General features: G+C 48.7%; 1 protein-coding gene across 3 annotated transcripts in view; it reads left to right on the forward strand.

The window, feature by feature from the left end:
• The window catches only part of CARMIL3 (capping protein regulator and myosin 1 linker 3), a 116,484-nt gene extending 93,615 nt beyond the window's left edge, over positions 1–22,869 (forward strand). Inside the window, exons 30-40 of one of the 3 annotated variants that reach the window (XM_073671082.1) lie at positions 9,054–9,117; positions 9,322–9,551; positions 9,637–9,734; positions 9,816–10,074; positions 10,215–10,304; positions 10,435–10,498; positions 10,761–10,843; positions 13,413–13,599; positions 13,917–14,006; positions 14,699–14,788; positions 22,672–22,869. In XM_073671082.1, coding sequence (XP_073527183.1) covers positions 9,054–9,117; positions 9,322–9,551; positions 9,637–9,734; positions 9,816–10,074; positions 10,215–10,304; positions 10,435–10,498; positions 10,761–10,843; positions 13,413–13,599; positions 13,917–14,006; positions 14,699–14,788; positions 22,672–22,715 — 1,299 coding nt within the window. In that variant the 3' untranslated portion in view covers positions 22,716–22,869. The remainder of the gene's footprint in view (positions 1–9,053; positions 9,118–9,321; positions 9,552–9,636; positions 9,735–9,815; positions 10,075–10,214; positions 10,305–10,434; positions 10,499–10,760; positions 10,844–13,412; positions 13,600–13,916; positions 14,007–14,698; positions 14,789–22,671) is intronic. The other 2 variants (XM_073671083.1, XM_073671084.1) reach the window with 2 other exon arrangements.
• The last annotated feature ends 1,811 nt before the right edge of the window (positions 22,870–24,680 follow it).

A 24,680-nucleotide genomic window follows, 5' to 3' on the forward strand; every position in this document is an offset into this window, starting at 1 on the left:
GTCATAAGACCTACCTGGTTCCCGTCCATCCCGTCCGTCCCTCTCCTACCCCAGCTAATCTACCTGGACTTCCAATTCCTTATTGGTCTTATGCTGATGTCTTTAATAAAAAGGAGGCAGAGACATTACCCCCTCATAGACCATACGACTGTCCCATCGACCTGTTACCCGGTACTACTCCTCCCCGTGGGCGTATTTATCCTTTATCCGCTGCTGAGACCCGGTCGATGTCCGAATATATTGAGGAGAATCTGGCCAGGGGATTCATCTGGAAATCTACCTCCCCGGCGGGAGCAGGCTTCTTTTTCATCAAAAAGGACGGCTCTCTCCGTCCCTGTATAGACTATAGAGGCCTAAACCAGATCACGGTGAAGAATAAGTACCCCCTTCCGCTCATTCCAGAATTATTTGATCGTCTGAGGGGGGCTAGAATCTTCACCAAACTAGACCTCCGTGGGGCGTACAACCTGGTTCGTATCCGTCAAGGGGATGAATGGAAGACGGCATTCAACACCCGGGACGGCCACTATGAATACCTGGTAATGCCCTTTGGTCTCTTTAACGCTCCTGCCGTCTTTCAAGAGTTGGTCAATGACATCTTCCGGGACCTTCTCTACTCCTGCGTAGTGGTGTACCTGGACGACATCTTGGTCTTCTCTCCGGATCTCCAGACTCACCGGAGGGACGTTCGTCAGGTCCTGCTCAGGCTCAGGCAGAATCACCTCTTCGCTAAATACGAGAAGTGCCTCTTTGAGCAGACCTCGCTTCCGTTTTTGGGCTACATTATTTCTCAGACCGGCCTACGAATGGATCCAGAGAAACTGTCTGCCATCGAGAAATGGCCCCGACCGGAGGGGTTGAAGGCCATTCAGCGGTTCCTGGGCTTCGCCAACTACTACCGCCTCTTCATACCACACTTCTCTTCCCGGACTGCCCCAATTTCCGCGCTCACCCGTAAGGGTACTAATCCCAAAGAGTGGCCGCCCGAAGCAGAAGAAGCCTTTCTTTCCTTAAAACAGGCCTTCTCTTCCGCCCCGGTGCTGCATCGCCCGGACGGCAACAAGCAGTTCTTCCTGGAAGTGGACGCCTCCTCCTCTGGAGCTGGAGCGGTACTTACTCAAAAATCTTCTTCCGGGAGGATGGTAACTTGCGGCTTCTTCTCTAAACTCTTCTCCTCCTCAGAGCGCAATTATTCTATAGGAGATCGAGAGTTATTGGCCATCAAACTGGCATTGGAGGAGTGGCGTTACCTGCTTGAAGGGGCTCTTCACCCGGTAATAATTTACACTGACCACAAGAACTTGGCTTACCTCCAGCATGCCCAGAGACTTAACCCGCGCCAAGCCCGGTGGTCCTTGTTTTTTGCTCGTTTTGATTTTGTCCTTCATTTTCGCCCGGCTGACAAAAACGTCAAGGCGGACGCCTTGTCTCGATCCTTTCTGGTATCTGATCTCGAGGAAGATCCGAAACACATCATCGATCCCGCCAGAGTAATGCAGGTGGCTCCCGTGAGTCTAAATCGTCTCCCTCCCGGAAAGACGTTCGTATCAGTACCTGATCGGGAGAAGATCCTTCACTGGGGTCACTCGTCTAAACTGGCTGGCCACGCTGGTCAGAAGAAGACCCTCCAGCTTATTTCCCGGCACTACTGGTGGCCTACCCTGCACAAGGATGTAATAGACTTTGTTTCTGCCTGTGTGTCCTGCGCCCGCAACAAGGTTCCGAGACATCTGCCAGCCGGTCGCCTCCTTCCGCTCCCAGTACCTGCTGCCCCCTGGCAGCATATTGCAATGGACTTCATAACTGACCTCCCACTCTCTGCCGGTTGTACGGTCATTTGGGTGGTCGCTGACCGCTTCTCCAAGATGGCTCATTTCGTTCCCCTGCCAGGCCTTCCGTCTGCACCCGAGCTAGCTAGAGACTTTATTCGTCACATCTTCCGTCTTCATGGCCTGCCCCTCCACATCGTGTCGGATCGTGGGGTACAGTTCACCTCACGCTTCTGGAGAGCCACTTGTAAACTACTAGACGTCACCCTGGACTTCTCTTCCGCTTACCACCCACAGTCCAATGGTCAAGTGGAGCGGATCAATCAGAACCTGACCAGTTACCTCCGGCACTTCGTTAATGCCCACCATTCTGACTGGGTGGATCTCCTACCATGGGCCGAGTTCTCTTACAATAATCACGAGAGCGAATCCTCCTCCAAATCCCCGTTTTTTGTAGTCTTTGGTCAGCATCCTCGGATTCCTTTTCCTGTCTCCACCTCGGTGGACAACCCGGCTGCGGAATCTCTCGTTAGCAAATTTTCCTCCATTTGGGAGAGTACCCGATCCGCACTCCTTCAGTCGTCCGAGCGGATGAAAAGACACGCTGACAAAAAACGCCTGGATCCTCCTCAATTTCGTCCAGGAGATAAGGTCTGGCTCTCATCTAAATATGTTCGACTCAAGATACCCTCTTACAAGTTAGGGCCTCGGTTCATCGGACCTCTGGAGGTCACCAGTCAGATCAACCCGGTGGCCTATAAATTGAAACTCCCGGCCAACTTACGGATCCCTAACTCCTTCCATGTATCTCTCCTCAAACCTGTGGTACTTAACTCTTTTTCCAAGTCTACAGGTACGCCTCCTGCTCCGGTTTCTGCTGAGGACGAGTTTGAGGTAGAGAACATTCTTGCCACCAAAAGGGTAAGAGGAAAGACCTTTTTTCTGGTAGATTGGAAGGGGTTTGGTCCTGAGGAGAGAACGTGGGAGCCCCGGGAGAACATCCATGCCCCTCTCATCCTAGCTAAATTTCTGTCTGGCCTAAAAAAGGGGGGGCCTAAAGGGGGGGGTACTGTAGTGCCGGCGTCCCTGCCCTCTGTTAGGCGGGGACGCTGCTCCCCTCACCGCTCTGCCCCGTGCCCGGCGTCCCTCTCCCGCTCTGCTGTCAGCGCGCGCTCCTTCCCGGCGTCCTCCTCCCGCTCTGCTCTCAGCGCGCGCTCCTTCCCGGCCCCGGTGCTTAGGGCGCGCGCGCGCGCGCTCCCCTCCTCTTAAAGGGGCCGCGCGCGCCGTCCTAAGGAGTCCCCGGCCAATGGCCGGAGGACTTCATCATATATAAGGCACCTCCTCCAAAATGGAGGTGCCCGAGCAATGTTGTTTGCACCTGTGTCTCACCTGTGCTTCAGCCCTCAGGTCCCGTTGCCAGTTACCTGTCAGATTCCTGCCTGATTACTTGCTACCTGTCTGCTAGCCTGAGGTCCGACGGTCTGCCTTACTACTCCTGTCAGTCTGTCTAAGGACCAGCCTGCCCGCTCACCTGGGAGCGCACCTCAGCTACCTGCCTGCTTGCCTGAGGTCCGACGGTCTGCCTTACAACTCCGGTCAGTCTGTCTATGGACCAGCTTGCCCGCTCACCTGGGAGCGCTTCTCCGTTACCTGCCTGCTTGCCAGCCCGGAGGCTCCGCTGTCACGTGCTGTGACCACCAGCTACTCCAGACTCTTGCCCGCTCACCTGGGAGTGCTTCTCCGCTACCTGCCTGCTTGCCTGCCCGGAGGCTCCGCTGTCACGTGCTGTGACCACCAGCTACTCCAGACTCTTGCCCGCTCACCTGGGAGCGCTTCTCCGCTACCTGCCTGCTTGCCTGCCCGGAGGCTCCGCTGTCACGTGCTGTGACCACCAGCTACTCCAGACTCTTGCCCGCTCACCTGGGAGCGCTTCTCCGCTACCTGCCTGCTTGCCTGCCCGAAGGCTCCGCTGTCACGTGCTGTGACCACCAGCTATTCCTGAGACTCTTGCCCGCTCACCTGGGAGCGCTTCTCCGTTACCTGCCTGCTTGCCTACCTGGAGGCTCCGCCGTCACGTGCTGTGACCACCTGCTATTCCAGAGACTCTCGCTTGCTCACCTGGGAGCACACATTCTTCATCTGCCTTGCTAGCCTACCTGGAGGTTCAGCCATCACAGGTCGTACCTACCCTTTATCCAGAGACTGCCCCGATCACTTGCCGTGTCCTCCTGCCCGTACACCCAGAGACTGTCCTGGTCACCTCCTGTGACTACCTGCCTGGTCGCCACCCGCTCCTTTACAAGGACTGCCCCCTTGTATTGTAGCCCAGAGGTTCCGCCTCCCAGACCCGTTACAGTCTGTTGCAGTCGGATCCAGTCATCTCTTGGCCGCCCTAGCACTTGTTCTTCCGACGTCTCTCAGATCTGTCCCTGCGCCGCGGTTAGCGGTCCCACGAAACTTCGGAAGATAGGGGTCTCATCCGCCTCCAAATCTTCATTGCGGTCATGATCAGGCCGTTCATATGTCACTCTGGAGAGGGTGTCGGCTTGAGTATTCTCTGCCTTAGGCCGGCAGGCGATCTTATACCGGTACCTGGCCATGCCGCTGCTCCAGGGCTCCCAATTTCGCATTCTCCAGGTGGGCCAGCGGGTTGTTATCTGTTCCCACCAGTACTTCGGACCCGGACAAATACTCTGCAAACTTCTCGGTCATTGCTCAAACCAGAGCCAGCAACTCTAATTTGAAAGAGCTATAATTATCTGGGTTCCTCTCGGAGTCGTGAAGGGAGCGACTGGCGTACGCAATCATGCGCTCTTTCCCCTCCTGTGCTGGGGATAACACGGCTCCTAGACCATGTAGGCTCCCATCAGTGTGGAGTATGAATGGTTGGGAGAAATCCGCAAAGGCAAGTATTGGGGCCTCGGTCAGGGCCATTTTTAGGGCACGGAAAGTCTGTTCCTGGCTGTTTCCCCACCGAATTGCCTGATTCTTGGAGCCCGCCGGCACTCCCTTAAGTAGCTCCAGCAATGGGTTGGCTATGCGGGTGAAGTTCTTCACGAATCTTCGGTAGTACCCGGCAAGTCCCAGGAAGGCCCGAACGTCCTTTACTGTCTTCGGGGTAGGCCACTCCTGTACGGCGGCCACCTTCTCCCAGGTGGGCCTGACTCCTTCACCGGATACAGTATGACCGAGATATTCGATCTGTTTGCGGAAAAGGTGGCACTTCTGGGGCTTCACCTTTAGGCCATGACTCTGTAGGCGACTCAGTACTTGCTCCAGTCGCTGGAGGTGCTCCTCGAAGGTGGCGGCATAGACAATTATGTCGTCAAGGTAAATCAGTGTTGCCTCGAAGTTCAAATCGCCCAGGCACCTCTCCATCAGACGCTGGAACGTCCCGGGGGCGTTAGTCAGGCCGAAGGGCATCCGATTGAACTCGAACAGTCCCATGGGTAATATGAACGCCATCTTCGCACGGTCATGTTCGGCCACGGGCACCTGCCAGTACCCACTGGCCAGATCCAAGGAGGAGAACTATCTTGCCTTCCCTAAGGCCGACAGAGACTCTTCGATTCGAGGTAGTGGGTAAGAGTCCCGTACTGTACAGGCATTCAGTCGTCTATAGTCCACACAGAACCGCTGGGTCCTATCTTTCTTCCGGACCAGGACAATCGGGGCTGCCCACGGACTCTGACTCTCCCGTATCACACCATTCTGTAACATATGGGCTAGCATCTCCTTAACCTCTTTATACATCTGGGGAGGTATCTGCCGGTATCTCTCCCGCACTGGGGCAGCGCTTCTCGTGGGAATCTCGTGGGTAATGGCTTCGGTGCAACCAAAATCATCCTCATGGTGAGCAAAGACTTCCTGGTACCGCTCCAGTACCTCCTCAACCTGCTGCACCTGTCTCCGGTTTTACCCGCTGAGCCCCTAGTCCATAACACGGCACCTCACGTGCCTCGGCTCCACGAACCCTGCGTCCCTTGTCTCTATAGTAGGGCTTGACTCCTCCGGTCCACTACACCCGACTCCTGCTCCCAGTACTCGAGCCAGGAGCCTGGACCCTCTCACACTGTTCTCCTGCGCAGGACTCAGCTTCGCTTTCCCGCGCAAAACGTCCTCGTCTCTTCCTCTCTCCAGTCACACCAGGAGTCCCTCCGTCACCTGACTTCCCAGCTCTGTCCCTGGACACACCCCCAACTTCCCAGTCACATGACTCCTGTGCTCGCAGTCTGTCTCCCCCCTGCAACAGGAGGTACGGCCCCGGCAGTTCCGGACCCCTTGCTCTGAAAGCACTTACACCCCGGTCTTCCCCCTTACAGCTCCATCACACCATGGCAGAGATATTCGCATTTGTTTCTTCTGTAGCACATATGTGAAATCTCTGCTTGTAGTCCAATGGGAGGGGTTCTTTAGAATTTTCTCTGGCCACCGACGCTTTCCCTCCGTTCTCCCAGACGATGCAATAACAACTTGGTAGCATCTGAGCCTACTTCTGAACAGTGAATGGCAGAATCTGGGAGGGGTCAAAGCACTCGCCCACAGAAGACCCAGTTGGACTGCAAGCAGAGATTTCACATACTGCACTCCAGAAGAAACAAATGTGAAAATCTCTGCAATGGAGTGATGCAGGGTAAAATGGAAAAGAGCGTCCGAATCAGGGATTTTTACAAGGTTTTTAACTCAATTTTTTAAGCAAGTGACAGGTAGAGCCAATTTACATTACATAAGTACTTATTCTAATCTTCCACTGACTGTCACACAAGGTGTGGGAAAGACTAAGTGCAACACAAAGGGAAGAGGGAAAGGGAGCCCAGACTCTAGGTAAAGGGGGTGTGGAGACCTCCTAGGCTGATTTAGTGTCACCCTGTCTCCACTAACGTCCCTATACTGGTTCTTCACCAATCGCCGCATGCGTACCTCGCCCTGTCTTTCCCTGGCGTTAGGCTCAGGCTAGAGAAGGGAGGGGATAAGCACTAGTCGATCCCCACTGAACACTAAAGACAACAAGGCGGGACAAACAAGTGAAAATTGCTGAGCTTTAGTCGACTCCAGACAAATGCGCACACTTCCTCTAGCACCAGAGAGGAAGAAGTACTGCTCTTGCTGAAGCCTTCAAAAGGGAAAATTAATATCGCTGGCACTTCCCTCTGGCACATAGCAAGTATTTATACACCCAGACCAGGGTGTTAATTAGCCAGAGGAAGGAAGCCGCTGGGTCCTAGAGATACAGCTTCTAAGAAGTTGTCTGTAATGCCAAACGAAGAGATCTCCGGCAACCAACTGCAGGGCGACTGTCTGTCACTTCTGACACACCCGTGACACTGACTTTACAACTTTAGGACTTTATAAACATTACTTGCTTTATAAATAATAGCAGTAATAATGCTTCCATAGAGGGAAAATTTATGCCTAAAATTTCATTCAGGGGTATACATTTTTTTAGTGTCCAATTTCATAAGAACATGACATTAAAAAAAAACATTTTCCATTAGTCTCCACACAAATGGTGGTATACTTCCCTAAAAACATTGCTTCTTTAGGACTTCTTAGGCGCGTTTCTGGAGGCAGCATGGTAGATTCTGGAGAAACGTACAGTTTAATTGTTGTAGTGCAATGCCAAGGAGTCTGATGTATTCATGAGATGCAGGCCCTTCAACCCTCCAGCTGCTGAGTTCTGCATAGCATTAGGGAGAATACTTGAAATCAGCTGCAGGGAGCAGGGGAACACCAGCATATCATGAATCAGACTCTGGCCTAACAGTGCTCATATGATGCTGCAGTGATTATACTGTTTCTCAAGAATATACAAAGAAAATAAACATTGCTGCAATTAACTTCATGGACTCCAGCATGGGTAGTCATGATGGGTAGTCTTTAAAAGTTTTGCTCATGTCTCCCTTTTCTCTTCTTTTTTTCTGGACTATACAGAATAGGTCCTTTAAACTTCATTTGATAAGTTTTACTCTTAAAGAGGTTTTCCAGGAAATGTAAAAATCTAGCTAAATTATGTGTATATCGTAAGTTATAAAACTTATTAATATAGTCTTGTTATCCCAGGTGCCCCCATTGCTGATTAGCTGCTGCATTCTGGTTCCCCACCACCATGTTGCTTCCCATCCTATATTTGTGCCTCCTGTGGCAGCACGGAGGGGTGAGTGAAGACGGCTGGCTGACTGCTACTTTCAATAACTAATTTAAATAACTAAGCCAGCTCCCTTCACTGTCTATACATTGGAGAAGTGGCCCAGTTTACCTATTGAAATCAGCACTCAGCTGACCCCTTCACTTACTACTTTAACCATGTGCCTATACAGGAAAAGCTCATCTGTGCCGATACTTTTGTGACATAATGCAGACAAAGAAATGAATGAGGTTAGTTTTTGAAATGTACATCAGAATGTCTGTATAATCATTTTTGAAGGTTTAATCTCATTCTCCACACACCTAGTCTGATTGACAGCTCCTGTGCGTCCCGCCTCTATGAAGAGAAGATCTCACACTGCTCAGTACAAGCTGCAGCTGTCAGTCAGGCTGGGTGAGTGGTGAATAGATACATTTGAAGTGATGAACTCTCTCACTCTTTAGATGGACTAAATAAATGATCATTTTCAATATCAGGATTATGCAGCTATTCTGACATGCATTTTCAAAGTATGTACACCAGCATCATCAGTTGTAAGAGTTCATAATGTATGCAGTTTGTATTGTGAAATCTTGTAACAAATCATTTTTAAGCCTATGGTTAACACACATCAATATCAAATTTGTGGAGGTTTGGCTCTTGGACCCCTGACAAGTCAGCTGAATGAAGAAGCCACCATCCTCTTCATTGTTTACCATGCTCTATACATTTCGTAGCAGCTGTGCCCACTATTGCAACCCAGTCCCATTTACTTGTATGGCACTGGCACTACGAAATGTATGAAGCTGTCTAAGGCGTTGTGAACCCTTTAATCAGTCAATCGTTGAAGAACAGTTGGGCTGCTACCGATCTGATAGTGATGAGATATGGATAGGCAATCAATATCAAGGTCCTGGAAAACATCACTGGGAACCACTTTTTCTCTGTGCCTTTGCAGAGCATTGCTTAATGCAGAGTATTACCTAGTGCAGAGCATTACCTCCACATATATTGTGTTTAGTAATGAGAATGTTAATCCTTTTGGTGCATGTAAGAACAATGTAAGGGATATAGGCTTAACGATAAATATACTGCTCCTATGTACATATTCTTCTTTTTTTTTTCTTTTATTAATAAGCAATATTATATTCTGTCTACAGGATACCATGGTAATAAAGAAACGTCTTCAAGGCAGGAAAATCCGCCCCGTGTCTGCGTTTATCAGTGAGATCTCTCATATGTACTATTTTCTCAAATTCATGCACAACTTCAACTGATACTTCTTCATTCTGTTTGCTTTGTGGAAAACATCCCTTTACTTTTCTCTTTCTGGCTGAAAAAAACGTATTAATTAATATATTTTTAATATTAATTAATATGGTATTATATTATAATATTAACTAAATCCATATGCCCCTCATTTGGTAGGTGTGAGTGAGCAGGAATTAAGCCCCAAGACCCTAGATTTGGGTTCCCCTGGCTCTCGTGAACTCAGTTCTCCACCCGCGCTCTCCTCATCTGCTAGCAGTCAGCTCTCTCGCTCTCTAAGCGTATCTCTAGAAGGTCTTTCTGAACTACCCACAGAAGGGAGTAAACTGCAGCACCAGACCCGAGACAGGCCGAAACAACAATCACGGAGAGCACCAGGAGGAGGCAAGGTGAGAAAGACGATATACCGTACTTCCATTCCTTACATTATATAGTCATCACAAGGGTACATGACTATTTCTATTCATTCCTGAGGTCCGAGGTCCAGCATCTGACACAGAACGCCCTGATCCTGCCATAGATGAAGGCTTGGATGAATTTTTCCATCGAACAGTATTAACACAATCCAATAGGTGTGGTAAAGTACTTCACACACATTCATTGTACCTCTTAAGTCATATGTAATGTGACTTAACCTGTCATATGTTTATCAGCGTGTCTTCAGCTCAACAAAGTGACACAGATGCCCCCCCAAAAAGAAGACGTAGGAGCTTGTTCCACTTCCGCAGAAGCCGAACCCCAAAGAGAGAACGTGACAGAGGGAGAGCTGTGCCTCCACCCTCCCCTGGTCCTGACCCTTCAGATCACATAAAACTGGAGAACTTTTCTATTACTAATGGGACACCAGTCAGCAATGGTGCTGAACTCCACAGTATAGGAGCAGTGAGGGGTTTGCCCGGCAGAGGGACACCAGTAAGTACTTAAAGCTCAATATACCTTTAATAAAGGGACAAAGCACAGTGAAATAGTATGCATATACCATAAACAGATACCTGGACGATAATCAGGAGATCCGTACCATAAAATGATAGATTTCTGTAATTTTGTTCTAGTCCCTTGAGCACGCACTAGAAGAAGTGCAGCCTGCAAGAGTACGAGGAGTTCCCCTTCCTGGAATGGATGGCGTCCGTCTATGGAAAGAGGTATGTAGTGGATTAGTAATGAACGAGGTTCTAAGAAAAGAAGCCAATGCTATTTTTGCCATGTACTAATAGTACTCATTATAATATGGTCTATCGATGGTGAACTGAACATTGTGAACCTTGATTTCAGATGGAATCAGCAGGAGGAACTAACTGTGTTCCTGATGACAGGAGGCGCTCCTCTGGGGATGGGGGTAAGTATTTAATTATTCCCATCTTATCTATTCCTTCTTTTTTCTAATTCTCACATTCCACATGTTACATTCCATATCTCTGACTTCTTTCTCAGTCCCATAAGCAGTTCAATCCATGCTGGCTCTTTGTCTTTTTTCTGGTACTGCTCCCAATTTTCCCCCACTTTGTGTGCTTTCTATGTGTATCGGCTTGTCCCTCCTATTCCCTACACCTTCCTGTCCCTTCTCTCTCTGTCTCTCGCTCTCTCTCTCTGTCTCTCAGAGGAGGGTGCTACGTTTGAGGACAGACAGCCTTGTTTCTCCAACGGAGACAGAAACAATCAGAAGAATTTATCAAGAGAAGAGGTAATAACACTATTCTTAGCATTTAAGAACCAGGCTCAGCAGGGAATGCCATAGTACCAGTTAGAATGTGTATGGACATAGGAACACAGAAATAAGGGAGCTATACATATTGCACTATGAATTATCTATTCACTGAGAACAGCAAAATCTTAACCACTTAACATATGTATACATTAATATATATACTCTCCGCAACACTGAAACTGCAACATCAAGAAGGAAATGCAATGGAGTTATATAAACCACAGGATGGATAGAAATATATATATGATGTAAAATGGAAACAAAATTTTAAATAATATCAATTTATTTAGTATTGATATGAGCACCAGACACAGGAATACAGGCACGTACACATCTTGGCATATTATCAATGACGTTACAAATAAATGATTGTCTGAGGAATGTTCTGCCACACTCAATGCACTTGGGTATGCAAATCATCAAGATCTGCTTCTGGCAACCACATTTTGCAATTGCTGACCAATTATGTCCCAGATGTGCTCAATGGGTGTCATGGAGGTAATTCGCATGCCTGCTCAGCGCTGCCCTACTTGCCTCTTGCAGCACTCTTCAGCACTGCTGCACCATCATGTTTTTCCCTTTTGGTTTTGGGGCAGAAGCGTGTCTGGTCGCTGCAGGAATTTAACCCTGCTGTGTCCTGCAGAGATTAGGTTCCCAGGCCTATCCAGTGCTAGCCGAGTCTATTTTAGGCAGCTGTTCCCACCATTCCTTGCCCGAACGTTGGTTCCTAGCCTGCTAGCACCTGTTTATGCATATCTACATATTCCGTCTCCCTGTCTCCCTTTACCCGCTCTGTTTGACTTCCAACTTTGTACTGTGAACCCGTGCTGCGTGCCCCAACCTCAGACAGTCAGACTACACTTCTGTCTCGCCCTCCTGTACCTCTTATCCGCGCCTCTAACCATCTTGTCAGCTGCTGCAGTCCCGGGACTGCCCTGGAATGGTACCTGGGCTCTGCCAGCAGCCCAGCCTATCCTATCAGAGGCCCTAGTGAAGACCCGGTAGACACTTAGTCATGCCTCTTCAGGGTTATCCCGGCCAGTGGTGCAGTGGGTCCACACTCACCAGCATTACAATGGGAGATAAGGCTGGAGACGCTGCAGGTCGTAGTAGCACGTTTAGGGAATGCAGGTTGCTCACAGTAGCACAAGATACATTCAGCCTGGCATTATCATGTTCAGAAGCTGTTCCAGGGACATTTTGAAGAAATTGGCATATTACTGATTGATTCATTTTGTACTGCATGTGAAATTGGACATCACGTGCCAAGGTTAAGGTGTCAAATAGAGTCTACACAAACTATCAGAACGCATTTGCAAGACATCAGGGCATGAGCCAGACATCCAGCTACAGGTGTTCCATTGACCCCAAGCCACCACTCTCAAAGGCTATCATGGTGCAGAGCAAGACAGCACTGGAGGCTGGAATGGTGTCTATCCATTTCAGCGATGAGTCCTGATTTTGTGTTGGACACAATGATAGCCAGAGATTGGTCTGGAGACCACATGGACAATGCCATCAAGAGGCCTTCACAAGGTAACATCACACCGGTCCAACTTCCAGAATTATGGTGTTGGTTGGCATAACATACGGTACCTGGAAACCTCTAGACTTCATTCCAGATACACTAAAAGCTTGGTATTACATTGATTTAGTCTTAGAAACAGTGGTACAGCCAATACTCAAAAGTGTCCCAGGAGGCATTTTTCAACACGAGGCCGCATTTGCTTCATGCTACTGTGAGCAGTCTGCATGGCCTAAATGTGTTACCATGGTCTGTATCGCCTCCAGACTTTTCTCCCATCAACCACACCTGGGACGTCATTAGTTTGAATTACAAAGGGAGCTGCCAGCAGTGGATCTTGATCTGTGAGCCCAAGTGCATTCCGTGCTTAAGAACATTCCTCAGACAACCATTAATAACCTCATTGATAGTAGCCAAGGCATGTAAGTGCATGTATTTCTGCACGTGATGCTCATATTCTATTCTGAAAAAAATTGAGATGTTTTGAAAATTGTATTCCCATTTTTCCATTATTTGTATATCGCTAAAATGTGTATCGATCCTTTGATTTCCATAATTCCATGACTTGGTATTGCAATGTAGTAAATTAAGTTAGTTGCTGTTGTTATGGCAGATGTAGATAATTGAGCTGTCTAATTTGTATGCTGAATTGGATTTTAGTGACTTTAGTTATGGTGGAGCATGGCTTTATATGCATAGTGCAATAACTCATATTTGTTCAGTAAATCTAGTGGGTATAAAGAAAGATTTGAAAGGATAGATTAGTTGAGCCAAATGTGGAATGCCATGTACAACTAAGCTGTAGATGTTGGGTCCAATTCCAGTCCAATATAAAGGCAAGACTAGGAAAATAATGTTGGCACCAATGCTTCTATATCTCCCCAACATAGTGACCAACTGATCTACAGGATATGTTATTTCTATGACCTTTTATCATAAATCAATTTGTCCTGATATAACAGGGTAATATAGACTGTTTACATCCAATTTACTACTCCTTCCCCTCCCTTGTTTTTCTAGGGGGGTCTTACTGATTCCTGCCCCCCTTCTGCAGAGCTACGGCCAGTTGCTGCCCCACGAGGTAGGAAAGTGTCTTGTGGGGGGGGACACAGCGAGACCGAATGTTCAGAAGAGACGAGGAAGGAGATCCCAGTGCCCAAACCTCGAATCAGAGAACCTGGGAAAGAGGCGGCCCCCCCAGTGGGAGGTGGGAACTGCCCAGTACTCACTGCACACACTGCACAGTGTACACTGCACCCTCTCACTCACCACATAGACCCAAGAGTCTATATTTTTCTAGCTGCATCTGTTTTCGCTTTCATTTCAGTTTATAACTGCATGCTTTGTTCTTTCTGACGTTCCTGATGTTTATTTCTCCATTCCGCATGTGTTTTTAATCCTAATGTTCTCAAACCATTCAGTTTATACTGTTTGCCGTCAATATTCATTCCTCAGATCCTTCCTGAGCCTTCTCTCTTTTCTCCTTAGTTAAATAACGTAACGCTCCTATATCTTTGTCACCAGATGGTGGACCCCCGGTCCGTCGGCCTCCTCTTAAGCCACAACGCTCTCGAAGAATGCAGTCATGTGACTCAGCCGAACCAACTAACTCTGGTGAGAGTTACTGTTACCATACTGTAACTGTTATACTTGAAAAGTCCATTCTGCACCCACACAGTGCCATATAATAGTAACGATAAAGTGTTACTGTTCCTATCTTAGACATTAAGGCCACGGCCCCACTATCAGTATTTGATCAGTATTTTTTCTCAGGAGTGGGAGACAAAACCAGGTGAGGAACAATCAAAGACAAAGTATAATAGAAACAAGTCACCAATTCTGCATTTATCACCCACTCCTGGTTTTGGCTCCCACTCCTGAGAAAAAATACTGACCGAATACTGATAGTGGGGTCGTGACCTTAATAGTAAATCTGCGGAAAATGCTATATATGTCTGATAGATAAAGTTCCCAACCATGGGACCTGCACCTGTCCCCAGAAGCGGGGTTCTTTATTCCATCTGGTGACGCTTACTCACTTGGTCAGCTTTTTCTGTAAATCTCATGAAAGTAAATGGACAGAGACGTACACATGCACTGCTATCTCTCTATTCATTCTCCACCTGGAGTAAGAAACTGACATTCACCTGACATGATGTGATGGGGGTTTTGGAATCCTTTTTTTAGGGATAGTTGAGGGCCCCAAAATAAGAACCTGCAGCCATCGGACACGTATTGCATATCCAGTGGATAAAGAGTTCCTGCCCATAAACAGCGGTCTACTCATTAGTTGTTTTGTATTCTAGTGGCTGGCACCAATTTGACATTTCAAACAAATGAACAAAAAATGCCTCAGACAGGTGATGCCTTGCACCGTGGAATGCGCCACACGGCTGGTAAGTTAACAGACCATAGTAAACAGAATAAAAAGCATTGTCGTTATCTGCACACCATATATCTGCATTGTATAGATGGTAATGTTTTTGATGAAGGAAGTCATATAAAACTGACTTAGAGAAGTTATGTTGTCCTAATCATTTATAATGACGATACACAACCCAGCCACAAAACAAATAGCACATGCAAAAACTATATTAGAACGCTGCATAATGATTCATTTAAAATTATTTAGCCCTATTCACACGAGATTGTATAATTACATGTTCTGGACCAACGCGTTGCACTGGGCGATAAGAGCGGCATATCTGAAAACAGGACACTGGCACTGGTCTAATAATTCCATTGTATTAGTAACTCGATTAAATGAATATTTGCTAAACATTTCTAACAATAACTAGAACAAGGTCAACCCCTTTAAGCAATATCTAGATTTCCCAAATGATGCTATATTCAAAACAGAGGTGGCAATGTCAAGTCTGACCTTCATTTTTCAAATCCAGAGTCAAACTTCAAGAAGTGCCTCCTGCTTTGGAGAACATTTGGCTTTAAAGCAAAGCAGCTGAAATGCATCTTGTAATGCAGTTTTAAGTTAAAGAGGTTATCCAGGACTATATTTATTTTATTTTACTCACTTATATAGCGCCATTAATTCCACAGCGCTTTTACAGAGATTATGGGCACTGTCCCCATTGGGGCTCACAATCTACATTCCCTATCAGTATGTCTTTGGAGTGCGGGAGAAACCAGAGAACCTGGAGGAAACCCACGCAAACACGGAAAGAACATACAAACTCTTTGCAGATATTGTCCTTGGTGGGATTTGAACCCAGGACCCCACTATATATATTTTTTACTACAGATCTAAGAACTAACAGGAAGGTAGCTGCTAATTACCCATCTGTTGTGCCTAGCACCGATCTCTGCCGGCACAAAGTGGTCATAGATGGCTGCTGCCGGCAATTCAGTGGCTTCCACTGACATCAGGTCGACAAAGCAGCGGCTTCTCTTCCGCTCTTTTCTGTTGACAGGGCATGACTGTGAACTTCATGCTGATTGACAGCAAGTTCCACGCTGCCTAACTATGGGAAGCTGGCTGTCAATCAGCATGACGTGGTCAGTTACACCCGGTCGACAGAGCAGTCCGGCAGAGGAAGAGCTGCCTAGTTGACTTGGAGCAGTCATCGTGACCGCTCTGAGCCGTTGCCAGGTTTAACAGGCAAGTAGTTGCCTCTGTTAGCAGCTACCAGCCTGTTAGTTTTTAGAACCATAGTAAAATAAATATAGTAGTCCTTGACTACCTCTTTAATCCCTCCTATATCTCTGTGCTCAGAAATACAATTTGTATATTTCACTAAGCTTAGAGTTGCTGTAAAAATCTTTCAATGATTAACATCTTGACGGTGAAGAGTAACTGTCATTTTATTTATTTTTTTCATAAATCAATAGTGCACATAAAAATAAAAGGAACTTTGTACTATATCTTATCAGAGAAATCTGCTTCTTTCTTTTCCTGGACTGATCATTTATTTTCAAAATTCTCAATTCACTGGTAAAATCTGTCTTCAGTGAAGACAGATTTTCCCATTAATGAGATAAGAGATGACAGCTGCCACTGATAAGATTTTATGTAGAGGGGAGACAGGAGGAGGAGAAGGTAGGAGCTACAGACAGAGGTCCTCCAACCAACATAGAATCTTATACAAACCAACTGTCATCTATCTCGGTAATGTGAAAATAGGCCTTCCCTGAATAAACACATTTTACCCATTAAGAATATTGAGAATGAATGATCAGTCCAGGAGAAAGAAGCAGATTTCTCTAATAAGATTTATTACAAAGTTTCTTATTTTCCAGCATGCTATTAATCTATGAAATTAAAGGGTCTTTCCATGATTGCCATATTAATAACCAATACTTAGAATAGGTCAATAATATGAGATCATTGATCAGCTATTTGTTGCTTCAGATGTGGACCGGTCAGCTGTAGCTCACAATATGGACAGATGTAACAATGTGTAAAAAGCCAGAAAATCACAGCTTTGTTCACTATATAGTGGTTGTACTTCAATAGGAGATGAGCAGCTGCACCTGAAAACAGCCACTGCACAGTGAACAAAGCTGTGCTGTCCGGATCCATACACTGTATACATCCAGCTAATCACAGCTGATCGGTGGAGATGCCAGGTGTTCAACCCACACCGATCTGATGTTAATGACCTATTAATGACCTAGGATATCCATATCATAAGCCTGGAAACCCCCTTTAACATCATCAAGGGTACAACGATTATGACACCTTTACCACAGAACACACCAACAAAACACATATCCCTCCCCCATCTTACATGAGGGATATTCCATACAGGCTTCCTATTTTAGGGCTAGTTCTGTGACTCTCTGATACCCATGAGTGTTGACCTTTCTAAAGGAATTTTCACTTGTCCCATGTGCAAAGCAGTAGAAATGACTGGAGAGATGGCCCTGAATGAGTGATTGTGACTTATGTCATACTATTTGTCTTATGTATGTGCACATGACGCGCCCCCTGGGCCAGTGTTGTTGGGGATACCCGGAGCCGGATCAGATGGGGGTTGTAGTCTCCGAGTGGCTGTGACCCGGTCCGTGCCCAGGGTGTCAAGCTCAGTGTGTGGCAGTCCTTACTGATGTTACTAAAGTTCTTTATGTCGACTACGCCACCCGTTGAATTGCGGTCACTACGGCCGCCGCTGCAGCAGGGTCCGCTGAGGCTGATGGTGTTTGTGCAGCTTTGGTAGTATAACCCCCAACGGGAGGGGTATAGCCTCAGGGGGTCAGGTGCAGAGGATGGTGGTTGTGGAAGTGCAGGGAAGATGGTAATGAGAGTCAGAGTCGGGTTGTGCAGTTCAGGGTTCTTTACTTACTGCTGTTCTTGTACCGGTCACTCCGGCCTTGAGTGACCACCCGAGCCGTGCTGCGTCCACCAGGTCCTGGACTCGGCCAACCCCCAAGTAGTTCTGGAGCGTGGTTCTGAGCTCCCTTTCTGTCCTGTCCTCGTCTCTGGCCTTCCCCACCAGGGATCCACCTATGTCCGGCTCCCTCGGGCCTCTTGTTGGCGAACCCTTGCCTCTGGGTTCCCTGACCCTATGCGTGGTCTGCCTTCCGGGTGGATTTGGTGGGTGGCCGTGGCAGATGCTGCCCACGGCCTCCGGTCTCTGGCTGAGGTATGCTGTAGCCCCCACCAGTTTGGGATCCGGTACCCTGTTGCCAACTCTTCACCCTGTGGTTGTATTTGGGCTCTCAGAGTTCCTTCTTTCTCCCCCTCTGGGTCTTTCGTTCTCTCCTCTCTCACTCTTGGCCTGGGGCTGCTCTGCTCCTCTGCTTTCTTCCACCGCTCTGCAAAGACTTACTTCTCACAGACTGACTGACTGACTGTGGCTGACTGACTGACCCTGATCTTAGATGGTTCCCACCTTTTATACTCCCTCTATGTGTGAGCTCAGGTGACCAGCACCCAATGAGCTCCTAGCACTACCCAGACTGCTCCCCCTATCTGCCCCTACACTACTGGGATGGTCCACCCCCCTCCCACTCCAGCCAGGAACAGACACTGTTGTACCTGCACATTTCTCTAGTGGGAGTACCATCGGTCTGTTCCTCGGAAATGGGATGTGTGTAGTGCATGCAGCTAACCGAGCTCAGTTCCACACTCCATCCTTACCCGGGAGTGGAATATCACACCTCTGGCTGAGGTGCAATACCCCTGTAGCAGCCGAATCCTCAGGGTGCTACATTCCCCCCTGGTAAATCACAGCACGTCCTCGGGCTGTAAGATATAAACAACACCAAAACATACAATTTTTGCATAAACAACATAATAAAACATCATATAAAACTTTTCATAAAAACATTCTTGTCTTCTGGTACCTCCGGTCACGGTGCAACTTGTGACCGGGTAAAGTGCGACAGTCTCTTGAAGAAACACGGTTTCCTATAAAACCGGTAGGGGGCGCTTTAGGAAGCGCAACTATATACAAAGGGAAGGTATGGCCGCTCTCAGTCCTCGGCCAGGTATTAGGGAGGATTGACCGTTCTCAGTCCTCGGTCAGTGGGAATAGGGACACACGGGTTAACAGTTCAGTTCTCTGGTCCCAACGGGGACTATATTAGCAGCAACGGTTCACTGTGCCCCGACGGGCAACTATATACAGTCTCTACTCTGCCGTACTCAACGACGGCGTCCTCCTGCTCTTTCTTTGTGATTGGTTCCAGGTTCTGGTTCAGACCCGTCCGGGTCCTCTTGCTCCTCCTCACACCGCAGCTCCTCCTCCGTCAGGCGATGCACATGGAGGGCGTAGGGTCCTTTGGCACACTTGTGCCGGGTGAAGGTGACCTCGTCCCCTAAATACAGGTCACGACCTCTGTGTCCCTCCGGTAGGTGGGACTCAACGTCTCTCCTGGTCACGAAGACGTCGCCTGGGGTGCGGTGATCCCTGATGAAACCCCACCCATGCTGCAGATTAAATTTTATTACAGTCCCGATGGTTCGGGGACCATGCGCTGCACGGGGGTTTCTCCTGGTCCGGCTCTTCTGCTCCGCGCTCCTTATTTGGGCTTGCTGTTCCCGGACCCGCCTCTCTCTCCGCTCCCTCTCAAAGACCTCGAGCTGCTGGCGGCAGCACTCTGCACGCTCCGCTGCGGCTGCCCGAGTCTCCTGAGTGAACCCCATGAGGTCTTCTCCGGTGGGATCCCACTCAAACTGGGTCTCTTCTAGCGGGGGCGAGATCCTCTTCATGGGCTTTGGAGCCGGGATCAGGGGTTCGCACATGGCCCTTGCTTTTTGCAGCTCCAGCTGGATGTATTCCTGGGGCCATACGAAGGGCTGCCCATCCGGGCACGTATGCTGGGCGAACAGGTCCTCACCCAGGTGCGGTACTTTAGGTGTTATGGGCGCCGTGGTGGTAGCGGCGCCCGGGTTAACCAGGCCTTGCGACCAGGCCTGGGGCACCTTGAAAGTAAAGGGCACCGTAAGGACGGCGGCGCCCTGTGTTACTTGGCCCTGCGACCAGGCCGGTGGCTCTGCGGAGGTAGGGGGCGCTGTTGGTATTGCGGCGCCCGGGGGTACTAGGCCTTGCGACCAGGCCGATGGTACTTCCTGCTTGGCCACGCTCGGGGTCGAGGCGTGTGACGTCACAGGGGTCGCGGCTTCCGTTTGAGGCCTAGTCTGCGGCGGTGACGTTGCAGCGACGGGCACGGCAGGGGGAATTTCGAGCTCTGCGACGGGGAGCTGGGGCAGGTACGCGGTTTCCCGGTTTGGGGTAGAGACGTCCCCTTTACCTGCCTCCTTTCGTTCGGCTCCCTTCTCGGCGCCGTCTCCTGCCTTCATTCCTCCTGCGCCATCCTCAGAGGCGGTCTGTCTCCTCGTCTCGGGTGGCGTGCTCCGCTGACGAGTCTCGATCTGCTGGGCCATCTCTCGGCTCCACTCCGCCAACGTCTCTCGCTGTACCCGGGCCATCCTCCGTGCGAGGCCCTCCAGCGCAGTCTGTGCACACTCCCGATCTCGGGGGAGCTGTGCCAAGACCTCCACTAAGCCTAGTGGGGTCGTTGCTTCTAGCAGGCTCCTGACCAACGGGTCGGTGCTGCTCTGCTCTCCTCCCGTTGTCTCCAGCAGGCCTTCTGGAGTGGCGACCGGCAACAGGCTCCTGACCACTGGGTCGGTGCTGCCTGGAGTGGCGGCCCGCATCAGGCTCCTGACCACTGGGTCGGTGCTGCCTGGCTCTCCCTCCATCTCCGGGTGTGTTTTCTCTGGACTCTCTTCCAGACGTCTTGTCTCCGGGTGCGCTCTCTCCAGACTGCTCCAGGCGACACCCATCTTTGCTCTCTTCTTCTGTCTCCGCCCACATCGAGGGTGGTCCCGGGGCCACTTCAGTTCCAGGGGCAGTTCTCTCACGCTGATGGACACTTCCAGCATCACAGTCTCTGTTGGTGGGCGCGGTTTCCGCTTTTGGCGCCATTCTTCGACCTGGCCCACGATGGGAGGTGACCTCTTGCCACCCTCTGGCACGCCCATAATGGCGTCCGCTCTTCCAAGGCGGGAAATCTTCGGAAATGGCGGGAATCGTCTCCCAGTGGCGGGAAACTCCATGGATGGCGGGAAAAAGCTGCAAATGGCGGACAACCGGCGGGAATCGACCTGTGATGGGGTCCGTTGGCGGGGACCCTCCGGAACCGGCGGGAGACTTCTTTTTAAGGTAACGGTGAACTTTTCTTCAGGCACGCAGTACCCGGTTGTTGCGGGCACGTTATCCTGCCGACTACGCCAAAGTTGACGCGCCCCCTGGGCCAGTGTTGTTGGGGATACCCGGAGCCGGATCAGATGGGGGTTGTAGTCTCCGAGTGGCTGTGACCCGGTCCGTGCCCAGGGTGTCAAGCTCAGTGTGTGGCAGTCCTTACTGATGTTACTAAAGTTCTTTATGTCGACTACGCCACCCGTTGAATTGCGGTCACTACGGCCGCCGCTGCAGCAGGGTCCGCTGAGGCTGATGGTGTTTGTGCAGCTTTGGTAGTATAACCCCCAACGGGAGGGGTATAGCCTCAGGGGGTCAGGTGCAGAGGATGGTGGTTGTGGAAGTGCAGGGAAGATGGTAATGAGAGTCAGAGTCGGGTTGTGCAGTTCAGGGTTCTTTACTTACTGCTGTTCTTGTACCGGTCACTCCGGCCTTGAGTGACCACCCGAGCCGTGCTGCGTCCACCAGGTCCTGGACTCGGCCAACCCCCAAGTAGTTCTGGAGCGTGGTTCTGAGCTCCCTTTCTGTCCTGTCCTCGTCTCTGGCCTTCCCCACCAGGGATCCACCTATGTCCGGCTCCCTCGGGCCTCTTGTTGGCGAACCCTTGCCTCTGGGTTCCCTGACCCTATGCGTGGTCTGCCTTCCGGGTGGATTTGGTGGGTGGCCGTGGCAGATGCTGCCCACGACCTCCGGTCTCTGGCTGAGGTATGCTGTAGCCCCCACCAGTTTGGGATCCGGTACCCTGTTGCCAACTCTTCACCCTGTGGTTGTATTTGGGCTCTCAGAGTTCCTTCTTTCTCCCCCTCTGGGTCTTTCGTTCTCTCCTCTCTCACTCTTGGCCTGGGGCTGCTCTGCTCCTCTGCTTTCTTCCACCGCTCTGCAAAGACTTACTTCTCACAGACTGACTGACTGACTGTGGCTGACTGACTGACCCTGATCTTAGATGGTTCCCACCTTTTATACTCCCTCTATGTGTGAGCTCAGGTGACCAGCACCCAATGAGCTCCTAGCACTACCCAGACTGCTCCCCCTATCTGCCCCTACACTACTGGGATGGTCCACCCCCCTCCCACTCCAGCCAGGAACAGACACTGTTGTACCTGCACATTTCTCTAGTGGGAGTACCTCGGAAATGGGATGTGTGTAGTGCATGCAGCTAACCGAGCTCAGTTCCACACTCCATCCTTACCCGGGAGTGGAATATCACACCTCTGGCTGAGGTGCAATACCCCTGTAGCAGCCGAATCCTCAGGGTGCTACACACATATTCAGTATTTGCAGCAGAAAAATCTACTGCAAATACTGATGTGCTGACAGCAAAAATGCTGCTTAAAATACATCGTATTGTTTTTGATGCCATTTTATCCCATTCATTGAAATGGGTGAAAAAAACGACTGCAAAAACGTTGAAAGGATTAACGTAGGGCAATCTGTAAGGAAAATATAAGCAACATGTGCACGAGACCTCAGAAATCTCATTCACTTCACTTTGCTGGTACAGTAAAATGCTATGCAACGTGTGAACATAGCCTTACTTTTTGTCTTCCTCCTCTTTTTGAGTGTCTTCTATGTAATGTGTATTTTTTCATGTCTTTCTTCTCCATGTCTTATAATAGAAGCCAAAGAGAGAGATGCTAAGAGTCTGCCATCGTCTGCTTGACTCTCAATCATCTGGAAAACTTGACTTGTGACTTACTGGAAATCTGCCTGTGAATACACCATACACCGTGTGCTCAACCTGGAAATGGGTTGCACTGAGAGGCCTAGAACAATGATTGTGCATTTTCAGCACCTAATAAAACTGCTAAACCTTGGACATTGTTTCCTTTCTTCCTGTTCACATTTTACACCTGTAGACAAATCCAGGGGAACTTCCCTTTTCCTTAATAACTGAAGGATACTGTGGTTTCTATACAATGGGGTTTTATAAGATTTAAGCTACAAACCTTACAAGGGAACAAGGGAGCCTTCTGGTTCCTAATATGTTCCACATCATGCTGTCTAGTTAGTGGCTGAATATTAATGGGATTATCCAGTCACAGCATATCCACTGGATAGGTCAATATGAGATCAGTGAAGGTCCAACATCCGGATCTTACACCGAGTTGTTATTGGTTCTGGCAGCCCCCGGATGTACCGTACTTACTTTGTGCAGAGCAGCAAAGCTCAGCTCCATTCAGTGTGTAGTGGCAACTCCTATGGGAAAGACCAGAAGCTGTTCTGCAGCACCGGGTAGTGCAGCTTTATTCAATAATCATACCTGGCTGTTGCCGGAACAAATAATCGCTGATTGGTGGCGGTAGCTTACTATTTTAGTGGTTTAAAAAAAAATCAGAACTTTGTAAAAAAAAAGTGGTTTGTTACTTCATTTTCCAAGAGTCATAACGTTTTTATTTTTATTTATTATGCTTGTTTACATAACACCATCATATTCCACAGCACTTGACAGTGCCATCACTGTCCCCATTGGGGCTCACAATCTAGATTCCCTATTAATATGTCTTTGGAGTGTGGGATGAAACCGGAGAACCCAGAGGAAACCCACGCAAACACGGGGAGAACATACAAACTCCTTGCAGATGTTGTCCTTGGTGGGATTTGAATGCAGGACCCCAGTGGTGCCAGGAAGCAACAGCACTAACCACTGCACTAACATGGTGCCCATTTTTTCATCAATGGAGCTGTGTGAGGCCTTATTTTTTGCCTGGTGTTTTTATTGAAACCATTTGGAATAGATGCAATGTTTTTGGGAAAAGGGTGGGAATTCAAATTTTTTTTATATTTTTAAAACTTTTTTGTTTAACTTTCATTTTTATGTCCCTATAGGGGACTTGATCCTTTGATCCCTTATACATTATACTGCAATACTGAGCATTGCTGTATATAGTAAAAATGACAGTCTATAACACTCAGCTACAGGCTTGATGTTACATGAGAAATCACATAACAGGCACAGGGGCATTCAGGCAGCCCTTGGCTGTCATAGCAACCCATTGGCTTACAGCAATTGCATTGTGCAGGGGGCATGATGGCAGCATGAAACCGCATAGGATGGATTGTGGCTCTTAAGTGCCACTGTCATAGATTGACATTGGAATTTAAAGGGGAATCAGAATAAAATGATACATTGATATTTGTAATCTGATGACTTTTTTATATTGTTCTTAACCCCTTTAAAGCCCAAGACGTACTAATACGTATCTGCGCCCTGGGCTTTAAGAGCCTGATGCATATTAGTACGTCTTTGCGATCGCGCCCGCACACAGGCTGTGCGGGCGCGATCGCCACCGGGTGTCAGCTGATTGTCACAGCTGACACTAGGTGCTATGTGCAGGGAGCGGTCCCGCATCGCTCCCAGCACATTAATCCCCGCAATTTTTTTTTAAAAAATGAAAAAAAATAATCCACCAAAAATAAAAATATATTGTATTTATAAATAAACATTATTATTAAAAAAAAAAAACAATAAAAGTACACATATTTGGTATCACCGCGTCCGGAACGACCTGACCTATAAAACTGTCCCACTAGATAGCCCCTTCAGTGTACACGGTAAAAAAATAAAATAAAAAACGAAGCAAAAAACAATGCTTTATCATCATACTAGGGTTAGGGTTGGGGTTAG

The sequence above is a fragment of the Phyllobates terribilis genome, unplaced genomic scaffold (genome assembly GCF_046119375.1).
Source record: "Phyllobates terribilis strain yellow unplaced genomic scaffold, ASM4611937v1 Scaffold_1__5_contigs__length_1240528914, whole genome shotgun sequence".
Classification (NCBI taxonomy): Eukaryota; Metazoa; Chordata; class Amphibia; order Anura; family Dendrobatidae; genus Phyllobates; species Phyllobates terribilis.